Raw genomic sequence first — 13,603 nt, 5'->3', positions numbered from 1 at the left:
GTTACATGTTCACAGCACCTCTGCGTCAACCACAAACCCACAGATTAGTTCAGTCTGTGCAGTACCTTCGTTAACCGCTCTGGGTAACCATAAGAGCCTTAGAAGGAAGCCCTGGCAGCCATGGCTCCGCGCGCGTGGTGAACGCACGCACCGGGGTGAAACCAGCAGTAAGCAGGGCAGCGTGTCCCTGGGTTGTCCCCAGGACAGAGCCAGAGGAATGTGAACGTGACGGGCGAGTTACGCAATCGTGGGGAGAAGATCTAGCAAAACAACAGCGTGCTGAGCTGGTTACAGAGGGGGGAAAAAAAAGAAAAAGCCTTTGCTAACTTCGGCCCAGGCCTCTGGCAGCATGAGTCACTGTGAGCTGCCATGGTTACGAAACAAGTATTACTGTGCAGATACAAACCATGCTCAGAGGCAAGTGCATCACTAACTAGTTCCAAACTTGGAAAACAGTCGAGTGTAGGTAAGGCCTAATACCGAGTGGGTGTTTGCAAAAAGGAGAATTAGAGCAAAATCCTCTGGAGCTAACGTTCAGCAGGCAAAACAGCACGCAAAGAGCAGAAGGAAGGACACCGCTGTGTGAAACCTTGATTTCTGGATCTTTTTGCCTATTCCTTCTGGTTTGCAAGGCCTATTGTGAGAACTGTTCCACAGAGAGGGAAAAAGAGGATGTTTCTGCACCATGGCAAGAAAACAAATAGTAGTTTCACAGATGATTCAGCTGGCATGAACAGTGAGTCATGGAAATGCACCATGGAAATTCTCCAGCACAGGATGCACAGCACAGTGGAATATCTGAGGCACGTCAAACCTAGTGCCACGGCATCCTTGGAGAGTTAGGGGCAGCCAGGATTACATACAGCACTAGCACGTGCCCAAGTGTTTCTTGCATGTGACCTCAGCCCTGTGAAGCTGCAGTCGTTAAGCCCACAATGATTGTCATCAAAGTCCTGAAGCCTTCAAGCAGTGATTTCACTGGCTTCAAGCAAGCAGCAAGGTTTTCATGAAAAAGGTGTGTCTGATCCTCCTTTTCAGTCTTTGAGTCATACCAACAATAAAAGGACTCGGAGCCTGTTTGCTAACGATCAGCTGAGAATAACCAGGCCAGGGTAAAGGATGAGGGATGCAAAGTCAAGCATCTGCTTTGAGGGAGGAGGAGGAGTAAGGGCGCGATCCGCGCAGTCACTGCAGGCTGAGCCCTCGTCAAACAAGTTCTCGCCGCTGCGGCAGAGTGGTGCGAGGAATTACGGCTGGTTTGGAGGTTACCACCACGAGGTGAGTGGGTGCTGCACCCACTCCCCCAGTCCATCACGGGGTGGGTACACTGATGCCTGCAGAGACCTCTGGATTGGAAACGGAGGACTCTGCAGAAAATCTGTTTTTGAGGGATTTTCTGCTTTTTTTTACCAGCATCCTTCTCTGCTGGTCTGTCTCCTGTCTCCTGCAACTCTTCTATCTCCCCACTTTGGGTGTGTGCTAGAATGACGAGCTCACATTCAGCAGCAGGCTCCAACGGTTTGTACTGTCCCATGAGGGAGAGCAGTCAGAAATCTGGCCTAAAAAGCTACATTGGGCTTACTGTCGGCTGGGGTCACCAGCACAGTACGAAGCAACCAGAGCATAAGGAGTATCTCTGACCCGCTATCTGTGTTTTACGGATGCAGAAACAGAGAAAACCTGCCCAAAGCTCATCAGGCAAGCCTTGAAGTGGAACCACAGTCCTTTTTGGGACGCTTGGCAGGTCCAGTAAACCATGAGTGAGCTTTTGTGCTTTCTGCCCTCAACTCCACCACTAACCTGGGGCAAATGCCTTCACTTCTTGTGGCCTCTGTTTCCTACCCATGTAACAAGGAAGGACTGAGCCCACCCTATACTTGAAAAAACACGCAACACTTATTTTTTCATATAAATGAGTAGTCTTTATGCGCTGGCAGTCTGTGGGTCCTAACCACGACCTGGCTTTGTCCCAGCCATTGGGCAGACATGCAGGACGAGGCAGCCCTTGTCCTGAGGTTTCTCAGCAAGGCAATTGCATGTCTTCCCCCCCCCGCCCCCCCCCATTACTTCCTGCAGAATTTCACTTGGCCATGTTGTACTCTTACAAAAAGTGCAGCACTTTCACCGAGCAAGCTCCATACAGAAGCCTGCTGGGGGGAAACCTGCTGGTAAGCAGTGATTGATAAAATGGTGTCTATGGGGATGGATTTTGCATTCCTCTCACACCCGATGGCCCCTGCAGAATGGCACATGAAACTCCTAAATCACCCCTGCAATTAAGACCGGAGCGAAACTCCCGGCTGTTGGCTTGCCTAGCCCTGCATGTGCCGGTATTTGAAGCCCAGGGAGAAGAAAAGCGAGGAGGTGCGTGGTTCTCCTCAGGCCGCAGCGCTCCCGGGAGCAGGAGGGCCTCCGCTATCCTGCCCGCAGCGCCCCTGAGGGGACCGCAGCCTCGGGCGGAGCCCCCAGCGCCGGTGCGAGGCCCGGGCAGCCCGCCGGCAGCTCGGCGCCTCAGGAGGGGAAGCTGGAGGCTGGAAGCCGTGGCCGCCCGTGGCGCCGAATGGGAGGAACGGCGGCAACATGGCGGCGGAGGGGGGCGGGCGGGCGGCGTGACGCGTGACACCACCCCCGCCCCGCACACCCCGCGCCGCTCTCGCGTCGCCTCCCGCCCCCGGCAAATCTCGCGAGAGGTGGCGGCGTCGCCGCGAGAGCGGGCGCTGCGCTGCGGTAGGAGGTCGGCGGAGAAGGACGGAGCCGGAGCCGCTTCGCTCCCGCCGCCGCCGCCCGCCGCACCCCCCGCCGTCCCCCTCCTCCTCCTGCTTCCCCCTCCCCGGCCGCGGACAGGAGGATGCCGCGTTCCGGGCCGCTCCCCGCCGCCTTCTCGCTGCTGCTGGCGACGGCCGCGCTCCTGCCGGGACCCGCCGCGGCGCAGAATGGTGAGGGCGGCGGGGCGGGGCGGGGGGGGCCGCGTCGCTACGGGGGCGGTTGGTTGCTACGGGGGCGACTACGGCGGGGGACGAGGGTCAAGCGGGGGATGGACCCCGGGCTCCGCGACCGCCCCCTGGGCCCGGGGAGGGGGAGCCCCGACCCCGGGTTTGGGGGGGAGCACCCCGTGTTTTCGGGTCCCTCAGAAGGGGGCTGGCAGGGCCGCGCCGCCGCGGTTTCTCCCCCCCCCCCCCCCTCCTGAGGCGTCTCGTGCTGCCGGTAAAATGGAACATCTCCTCCCGCCTACTAAACCTGCATCTGCCGGGCTGCCTTAAATCATTTATAATGCAATAAAACCGTAGTTCCTTAGCAACTAAAGAGGTCCTCTGATAGGAGCGTAGAAGAAGAAAAAAAAAAAAAAAAAAAAACCTTCTTTCTTCCTTGTAGGATAGCATGAGCTAAATCTAGCGCGGCATGCCTCCTCCCTGATGAGTTTGCAGCCAAGAGCATGACAATTAGTGGCAGAACGAAGCGGGGCCAAGAGGCTGGCCCAACAGAGTGCGAGCCTCCTGCTTCAAGGAAGGTCCTGCAGCGCTCATAAAAATGCATGTCTTATCGTGCCATCCGAAGGAGAGAGCGAGCCATGAAGGCAGGTTTTATCCGCTCCAGAAGTGCCCGAGCACGGCCTTTCTGGGGCAGCTTCTTGTGCAGCATCATGGTGAACCTAATGTCAGGGATGCTTTGGCCTGTAAATGCTGTGAAGGGCAGGGATCTTGGCTCACAAGAGACACTGGTTTACGTGTATTGGGAAAATTTACCTAGAAGGGAGGGATACCTTACTAATATACCAATCCCACACAAGGTTTCATCCTTCTTTCTCTCTCATTCCTTTCTGCTCTGCAGATATTATTCAGTCCTAGTGTTTTCCTTCCATTGAGGTGAATTTTGCCTTGCTTCAGCTTTGTTGGCTATTTGCTCTAGAAGAAACGTTGAGGCTTTCAACATATTTGACAATGATAGGAGAGATGTAGATGAAAGAAATAACGTCCCAAAGATCCCAGATCAGAATTATTGCCTTAGTATGTGCAGATTTTGCAGCCTGAAACCAGAACTGAGCCTCGTGTCTGTTAACCAAACAGAAGCAGCTTTGGCATCCACGCTATATGAATGAAAACTGTAGGCTTTCTCTAATATGAGGGACTTTTTGTGGAGCCTAAAAGAGTCTGGGCAAATTCCACTGGAGTTCAGTGGGAATTAGGGACCTGATTTCCGTGAGCTCCCAGGAACGTGCTAGTTGAGCTGACTTGTGGATAAAGTCTGGTTGTCTGTTGCAGAGATGCTGTCTGCTTCCTGTGATAGCTGTGCCATCTGAGCATCTTCTTGGCAGGCTTAATCTGCCTGTGCTGTGTTTCCCTTATATTTGGGTGAAGCGAGGTGAGCAGTCTTCTGACATGCGAGTTAAATGGGTTGTGTGCCTGAAGCTGTTCCTGTGCAGAGTTAGCAGGTAAGGTGTCAAATGCTGGCAGCTGGTATAACAATTCCAAGTAGCTGGTTGGTAGGCAGTGCAAACATTTGGTTTTTGACAGTAGTTATATGTCTGGAGGTCAACAGTGAAATGAATTTTGGGTATAGATGGAAGGGTTTAGCCTTTCTGTGTCTTAATCATGAGTTCCATTCCTGACATGAAGCTAACAAAGCAGTAGCAGATCTTGGCATGAGGTGAGGCTGCAGACCCTGGGTGTGTCCTGAAAACTCAATTTTTATTTGGTTAACTAGGGTCATCCAAGCAATTAAGTGGTAAGGGAGGCTGTGAGTATCTGTGCTGCTGTAGGAGTTTACACAGGTGAGTGAAAACCTACTTGGAAAGGAGTAGAACACTTTCAAGCCAAGTGAAAAGTGGAGGTCCTTCTTAATAAGGTTCGTTGCTTCTGTTGGATCCTTACCCCAATTTGAATGCTGTTGTAACAGAGGGAAATGAATTTAAAGATTGTAGGCCCTGCCACAGAGGAACTGTTTTCTTTCCATAAATAATGACCAATGAGTCGCTTAATGAAACAGAACAATTCCTCTTTTGCTTTGTCATGAAGAATAGGTACAGCCATTTCCTGAACTACTTCTCCTTGTAAGTCATGAGAAAAATTATGTTGTGGTTTGAACAGGCATGTGCAAGTAAGTCAGTGACAACTCCTTTGAGAACAAAACATATCTACCACATAGGTGTGTGCTCTGAAGGTATATGGAAGGATCCCAAAGTGTATATGCAAGAATTGCATTATTTATTATTGATATGGAGCCGTCACTGTAGTGAAAGGTGATAGTCCAAGAGCTGTTGAACGTACAGTAACACCGCGTGAGTTTATGATGATAAAGGAATGGTAAGGTACGTGTTGGAACTGCAGGGCAGGTCACCACTCACCTGGCACAGAAGATGCCCAGTGGAATCCTGAGTGTCTGTGGGAAGCAGCCTTTTTTCTGCTTCTGACAGAGATCACTGTGATTTTTCCAGAATTAATGTGATAGGGAATATTTTGAATCAGACTCACCTATAGATTTAAGCTTACTAAAACTGTAAGTAGGTTTTTGTCACTTGTATGGATTATTTTTAAAGCTCTTGCATAAACACCTAAAGATCACAGAAAAATTTGCATGTCAGAAATTTAACTTCCTGAGTACTGTTCTGAGAAACTTGTCAGGTTCTTCGAGACTGCGTTTCTGATGCACGCTAGATCATCACTTGTATGCAGAGCATAGTTTAGGTGAAGCGACAGAAAGGAGGGTTAGAAGAGAGGTGAGGAAACATGAGGAGGAACAGCTGGAAAAAGCCAGTCTGTCAAGAAGATCTGTGTTAAACCTGTAGTTTCCAACTGGTATTTGTTGGAAAATCACTTTAGCGCTTCAAAACAGACAGCATCCTCCTTATGGAATGGTGCTTGACTTGCTGTTTGGTGATGAATAACATGCCTTTTCCAGTTGCTGTTTTCTAACCTTTGCAATATCTCTGTTTCTGTAGCTGCTTGTTTAAAAATAAAGACTTCAGTGTACTAATACTTTCACTTTAGAGTGTTTGGATTTAAAGGAGCATGGCTGTATATTTACTGTTGTCTAAAATAGATGCTTGGACTACCCCCATGAAATCCGCAGTGTTTCTTCAGCACACCAACGTGTGAGTTGAATTGCTAGCAATTTTTCAAGTTCTTCCCTTTTCAGAGCTTTTGTCTGGTAAAGTGTGCTGAAAACCAGACTTCATCATGTATTGTGTAGAGGAGGGAATTCTTAAACATCACATTTTTAAAACTGTGAATGCTGACTTCATAAAATTGTTTGGGTTATTCAAAGCCAGACATAAGTGGAAATAAAAGCAAGTTAGGTGGTACTTATTTAGCTCTGCTCTCTTCATCTTCTGTTTGGATAAATGAGAAGGAACTAACTAGCTGGCTAAAAACAGAACTTTTCTGTTGGCAGAAACCAGTATAGAAATGACCATAAAATCAGGAAAGAGTAGCTCCTTAAAATGAGTTTCTTCTTAAAAGAGCAAGTGAAAAACTTTCCTTTTATCCTTGTAATGTTATTTCTGACTGCTGATTCTCATCCTTTTTGCACTGATTGTATTCTGACAAGACTTTAATGGTCCCCAGATAAAACTAAGAAACAGTTTCATGCAGCATTTATGGAGTGTGAGTGTGGGTGGAGCCTAAAGGAAAACGTTCAAAGTTCTGTTCTATTTCCCACCATTGCTATTCTCTTTCCTCCTACAACTCCTGCATAGGAAACTTCAGTACAAGCAATATGACTAACACATATGCACTTGAAAATGGCAGCGAATTCTGACAGATCGCAGCTAACAGTTAAAGAGGCAATAACTGCTAGTACTGACATTTCAAACAATAGTTTTAATTATGTCGAGAAACAGTTCAAAGCGAGGGACTCGGTGGAACTACTTTTCAATGATGAAATACACTGAGAGCCTTAGCTGTCCTTACAACATACTGCTGTATGAAGACTACTTCTTGTTAAATTCATGAATGAGGTGCATTCTCCCCTTCACAATGAGCTGTTTCTTTTGCTGTAAGTACTACTTTAGAGAAGGCAATTGTAAAAACTTGCATTGTAAAGGACAATGCTAGCCTGTGATTCATCCTTAGGTTGAAAGCCAAAGCATTCAAACTCTTAACTTGGAGTGCCTGAGGTGCTGCAGCTCCCACTGATGAACCTGTTAAGGTTGAAAGTCAAGTAAACTGTTTCTGCTTACCTATTAGCTGGAAAGATTTTCTGTAAATCTAACCTAAACCTGCTTTCCTATGGTTTTAGGCTTTTTATTGTTTTTATCTATGCAATTTAGAGTGGGGAGGAGGGTGTTACCTTCTCATCAGCAATTACTTTCTGTACTTCTCCAGGTTAATTGTCAGGGTTGTTCTTGATAAGTTGCATTTTCCTGGCTGTTCCTGGTGCTCTTCTGCAGATTTTCTTCAGTCACGTTTTCTGGAGTGTGATGTGTAAAGCTGGACACACTTCCAGTTGGGACCAGACCAAGGTTCAGTGGAGTGGAAGGATCACTCAATGTGTCTTGCATATGGCGTTCCCGTTTGCATCACAAGACAAATGATTTCTTGCAGTAAAACATTTTTGACTCATGTCCAGTGGGATTCTTTGTGGTGGTCAGATCTTACATTGCAGGACTGCCGTTTTCCATTCCTTTACTGCCTAAACCAAGTAGTTTTTAGATGGTCTTAAGTGGCATGTCACCTACTACTGACATCTTCCCCCAGTTGTCAAAAGTACTATTTTATCTTCTCAAGCACCCACCCTTACTTTTTAGCTTGCTTTGCTTTTATCAGCTTAAAAGATCCTCTAGCCCCTCATCAGTCTTGTTTCATTCTGTTTTCCATCTACTTGTTCATGTACTGTATCTCATAAAAAACACGCACATGGTACACCAAGCTACATTAATGAGATGTTATTTTTGGTTATGAGGCTCTTGTATAGGGCAGTATTAAAAGTTTTACTAAAATTAGGAAACCTGCGTCTGTTCTTTCTCCTCTGGAGTCACCTTTGGTTTTTGTTAACTTTATAGTAGGAGGTCAGATTGTCATGGGCAAGCGGTTTCAAACCACAGGTAGGCGATGCAGCTCTGTTCTTCCCTCCCCCAAGCCCATTTTTGAGCATTTCCAAGCAGATTTCTTCGGTTCTTCCTGGAGACTGGAATTGGACTGACTGGTCTGCGATTCCATGGTCTTTCCATTTTAAACATAGGCACTGTCTGCCCTTTTCCATTCACCCATCTTCTACAAGTACTGCAGGAGTTGAATTAAACCCAGCAGCTTGACACCCCCAAACTTTCCAAAGCGACCTGTAATCTGCTTTTAGAGCTCTTCCCCAAGACAGTTTATCGCTATGATCATCCTTTTTTTTGAATGGCATATGTGATGGCAGGAGCTCCTTCCAGTCTTTTCCATGCACCTGAGATTTCTGCCCACACCAAAGTTGTGCTGAGGTTGTTTGCAGAAACCCACCAGTGGTTAAGGTGCTGCTCCTGCTGCTGGAGCCAGGGGCTGAATGTGCAGATTTACTATCTGATACTGCACACAGATGCTTGAGCACAGCCTTTGCGTGTTCAGTCAAACTTCTTAAAACAAGCTGCTTATCTACATTTCATCATAATTGTAGTGACTTGTGATTTTTTTTTTTTTTTTTTTTTTTTTGGTTAATGCTAGAATATTAGAAACTTGACTTGTGTAAAGTTGGAGGAGGGAGAATGGCTGTTAAAACATAACTCAGGAGTTGCCAAAGCTCCATATTAAATATAATAGTTGTTCAAATTGTGATAATTATCTGAAATAGTATTTGCATGCCTTTAAAAAAAAATCTTACTTAGTATGTTAAATTTATTTTCACTCTAAATTAAATGCTTTTTTGATGTCTTGTACTACATGGTCTTTTTTTGGTGTTGAAGGAGATTCAGTCTAAAGTAAAAGTAATTTCAACCTGGACTGAATGTCTGTATCTGTGTCAAAACTTGAAAGTATGTATCCTCTAGTAAGATAACTACTGTAGACTTTTAAAAATTCATGCCCTGTTGATAAGCTTGAAGCTTATTTGGGTCATCTGTGTGGTTGAAGTCACCACTTACGCTCTGACGCAAACTCATTCAAGAAAAAAACCAGTAACTTTTGAAGCTGTGAAGGGTTCTTCATCATCTGTTGTCAGAAACTGTAGATCTCTGCTATAATTAAGAATGAGAAGGTTTTTGAGAGCAAGATATGTTGTTTTTTTTTTTGTGGGGGGTTTTGTTGTTTGCTGCCCCCCCCCCCCCCCCCCCCCCCCGTTCCTGTTCAGAACGCAGTGGAAAACAGCACCAGCATCTCAGTGTAGTATTTTGGCTGCTGGAAGGTGCGTATGCGTGAGGGAAAGTGCGAACAGTGGGCTCTGATCCTGGAATCAGATGTTGAGTAAATAGGACCCCCAATGGCATATTGTTGAAGAGCTGTAGGATAGAACCTTTGTGCTTTTCTTAATGGCTTTGATGTTGAAATGGGGTAGGATAGCAGAGATCTTTGCTTTGCAGCTGCTTTTGAAGGTGTGAAGAAGAGGCATTGTGTCTGTCTTCCACTCCTCCGAGGTGTAGGTGGAACTTCAGTATGTAAGATAGAGTCTCAGGGACACAATGTTTACACCAACTGTGTTAGCTTTTGATATCAGGTTGGAAGCCTTTTGATACATCAAAGAAAAAGCAGGGGCGGGGACGTTCTGAAAGAACAAATTTTCCAGACGAGGAGCAGTGAAATGCCCAAGACAGTAAGTGACTAGCTAAATGGATGTGCACTGTGAGACCTTTTTGTAGAGGGAAATTAGATCATAATGTCCTGTTCTTGTTTGAATGAAGAAAAAAAGAACATCTTACATTTGCTCTAATTCGTATAGGCTTGTTTTACATTGCATGTTTTAAAATGCCAGATTAATGAATCTATTGAGCCAAAGTGCTACTTAGTGTAGCTACTTACTACTTCCCACATTTTGTGAATTATTGCTAGCTTTGAGTGCACATAGGGGTCATGGTGGCTCTCCCTAGAGCTTGTGTGTTTGTTTGGAAACCTAAACTATAAATGCATTTTCTAACAGGCGTATTAAAGACATAAGAAAATAAGAGGAAGGGGAATGTAATGGACCAGAAAAGGGAAGGTGTGAAAAGATGCAATCCGTCTAAAACTTCAGCAGTAGAAGTGGGTGAAAAAAAAGGATTTAATTCTGGGAAATTGATAAAACTGACAAAGAATATATATTAAATTAAAAAAGGGAAAATTGAGCTTCAGTGCCTAGAAAAGAGCTTGACAAGGATTTTGGCAATGCGGTAGGCTCCCAACAGACATCATGGCAAACCAAAGGCAGACTGAAATAATTCGGTGAAGGCGTACAACAGGAGTTTGAAAAAAAAAAAACAGATGCTTGAGTGCATTTTTAAAAAATGAGTAGATACCATATTGACTGATCATTCTTGGATTTTTTTTTTTTTGGCCTAGTTTGTTAGAAAAGCTTTGTGGTAGTTAACTAGGATAATCTACCTTAGCAGGTTCAAGTTGTAGATGTAGAAGTATTTTAATTCCTGTCATATTCATTCAGAACTCCTAATAATGAATTAAGTGATGCTAAACTGGTTTAAATGCAGTTATAAATTGAAGTTCAACTGCACTGTTTCTGTTAGTCTTGTTAAATTCATGCAAGTGTTGTAATGTTAAGCTCTTGTCTTTCCGTGATGCTAAACATAATTTGTAATGACTGACATAAGTGTTCAAAATATTACATGATACCTTCTTGCTTGAGGAAAATCTGAAATGAATATTACAGTCCAGAGCTTAAAAGAGCAATGAAGATTGCTTCAGAAATGGTCATGTAAGTTAGGGTTGCTTGGCTTGGAAAGGAAAGGAAGGTGCCTTGATACAGGATCTGAGATTGTGAAAGACATCATGAGAATTGGATATGGGTGGGTTTGTTTTCTGTTTTTTGGCTTTGTTTTGTTTTTTTGTTTTTTTGTTTTTTTTTTTTTTAAAATCTCAGTGCAGTAAAGGATAATTACTAGAACTGTAGTTGAGAAGAACAAAATAAACACTACGTGGGGATTACTTTGATCTGTGATGCATAGCTTTCTGTGGCACTGTGAAAGCTGGTCTCTTGTCTTGGGCACAAGACTGGCAAGATTATCCAGGCTACTGTGTGTGCGAGGGTTAATTTTTTCCCCTGAATTGTTGGTGGGGTGAGGGTAGCCTGGTGGTAAAAATCCATAGTGTTACAGAAGACGGACTGATTTTAATTCCCTGTTTGAGCAGGTTAGAATCATTGTTACCAGGAGGTAATGTAGGCTGATAGAGCAAAGAATTAGAAAACCCATAACACACAGTTTTGCAATATGTTGTTGATCTTGCATTCTGTATATCTTCAAGCAAGGACAGCAAACTTCTATTTGTTGTACTTTTAATTGTTAATTTCTGCTTGAGGTATTCTAACCTGTATGTACAGATAGTGTGCCTAAAGCAACCTTTCGCAGGGAACTTAATACCATTTCATCCTCTCTCCTTTGCTTTAAGCATCCAAGGTTGCAAGCAGCTGACTCCCACTCTCACATTTTATACTATTACATATCTCTGTGATTTTTATAGAAGTGTGATGATGTATTAATTCACATTTTGGAGTGTAGTTTGAAATGAGGAAAGCTTGTATCACAGTATGCAACTTGAAATACTTGTTATTGCCGCACATCAAACTAGAAAACTTGTAAAAATTCTGTTCTAGATGCAAAATCTATGCATACAATTCTTCAGATATTGAGGAACTTTGCAGGAGGATCAGTTTCTTCCAAAATTAAGATTTTTACAAGTGGACAAAACTTATCACAGCAAAATTTTGTAACTGAGTCTTAATAATAAAGTGCGTGCTGGGGCGTTGTGTAAGAGGAGGAAGTCTTTAACTTCTGGATCCTCACTGGTGGGAATGCCTGAAGTTTCTGAGACCTCAGCAGATGTTGTCCTCTGCCACTTCAGGCTGCCACCCCATACCACTGATTTTTTACTCTGTGCAGTCCTGTGTAATCTTTATCTAGAAAGGTGGTGTTATAGCAGAAAAAGTTTGAAAACCATTCTAATGAGGTTTGAGGAGGGAGTTACAAGAGGTTGAGATCAAACAAGGCCAAGAATAAATGACATGGAGGAAATAAATATGTATTTATGTATATATGTGTGTATATATGGCAAGTCTGCGGAATTTAGTATAGTAAGAAATATGGTAACAGGATGTAAAAATTGCAGTTTTAAGCCAGATAGTCACCAAATAAGCAAACTTTTATTCTGAGCGTGATGCATTATCCTGTGTTTCTCAAGTTTGTGGCTGAAGGCTTTCAGTGTAGGCTCTATCAGGCAGCTTAATTTACACTTGTGGTACATTACCTTCATGACTGAAGGAAATAAATAGGAAGCTCAGAATTTGGAGATATTATTTTATTCAATGTTTGCATATGGTAAAACAAGTTCTGCAGCAAACTTCTTCCTCTTGTTATGGCTGCCAGGCTACATAAACAGTGAGTTCAGCAGTTAGTTGCTGTTGAGGCTTACCACTTCACCAGAAGAGAGTTGCCTTGGGGAAGTGTTTTCAAAATCCCGAAGCAGCTGAACATCGAGGTTTTGTGACTCAGAGCCAGTCTGCACCTGGTCTTTTCGAGTCTCCTCTGGATGGACTCTTCCATATTTATGTATCTTGGGAAGCTGGGGCTTGCCTGGTCTGGCTGTTTTTTTTGTTTTGTTTTTTGTTTCTCCCCACCAGTGTGAAAATGCTGGGGGGAGGGGAAAGTCTGACAAAGTGAGCAGAGCTGTTACTGGCTGCTATGCTGTATATGACCCATCCCATTGGAAACAAGTGATTTTTATTTAACCTAATGGTAAAATCTGAGTATGTCTCAGGCATACTGGAGGACTTGGTGTAGATACTTCCAAGGGGCAGGTGAAAGAACTATCTTTGGCAGTTATTTGAACAAATAGACTTTTTAGTTATACTTGGAGAGCTTTTCTTTGTACAATTTGGAGAGCTTTTCTTTGTACAATTGCTCTAAATCTGCACTAAGAGAGAAATATATTCAGGTTGCCACTCCCTTTGTGGTTCATTTTGCTTTAACAAGTGGTATATTTGGTGCCTGTTTGGTCCCCATAATCTAGAAACTAGCACTGCCAGTTATTTCTGTCTATTTTATTTTATTCAAGGTACTTGTCTTTTTGCTCTTACAGGCTTCACCCCTTTGTGCAGACCTGAGGATGACCATCGGTCTCTGGTCTGGCACCAGCGTTTTCAGAACTGCCATAAAAAAGTTTCACAAAATTGTCTTCTCTCCCTTCTACTGTATTTGGGCTTGTGTTTCTGTTGATGACTGGCACCCATCATATAATGCTTTATACTGTATTCACCTTTGGATTTCCCCCTTGCAATGTAAGTGCTGTCATCTCTGACTCTTGTACTTTTGGAAGTATTTGAGCTTTATCCTATTTGTACCAATTCTTTCTTTATGCAGAAGGGTTGGGAACGGTGCTTGAGTACCTGGCTGAAACCATTCAGTACTGTGAAAGGTTTTCTGCTTGTTGTCAAACATGATGGTAGTATAAATGTTTTCATTTCCATATTTGTGTTTAGATTGGTTGCGGTGCAA

At 44.2% G+C, this 13,603-nt stretch overlaps 1 protein-coding gene across 2 annotated transcripts in view; it reads left to right on the top strand.

The window, feature by feature from the left end:
* Positions 1 to 2,695: 2,695 nt before the first annotated feature.
* NPTN (neuroplastin) overlaps positions 2,696 to 13,603 on the top strand; it is a 60,854-nt gene continuing 49,946 nt past the window's right edge. The window contains exon 1 of one of the 2 annotated variants that reach the window (XM_087743531.1): positions 2,696 to 2,936. Coding sequence is in view for 1 of the 2 variants with exons in the window: in XM_087743530.1 (XP_087599656.1) it covers positions 2,849 to 2,936 (88 nt within the window). In the remaining variant the exon portion in view is untranslated. The remainder of the gene's footprint in view (positions 2,937 to 13,603) is intronic. The other variant, XM_087743530.1, reaches the window with a different exon arrangement.

The sequence above is a fragment of the Nipponia nippon genome, unplaced genomic scaffold, assembly GCF_047370975.1.
Source record: "Nipponia nippon isolate SJK-2023a ecotype South Korea unplaced genomic scaffold, ASM4737097v1 scaffold_9, whole genome shotgun sequence".
NCBI lineage: Eukaryota > Metazoa > Chordata > Aves > Pelecaniformes > Threskiornithidae > Nipponia > Nipponia nippon.
The sequence above is the reverse complement of the archived record's forward strand: the minus strand, read 5'-3'. Positions and strand labels throughout refer to the sequence as shown.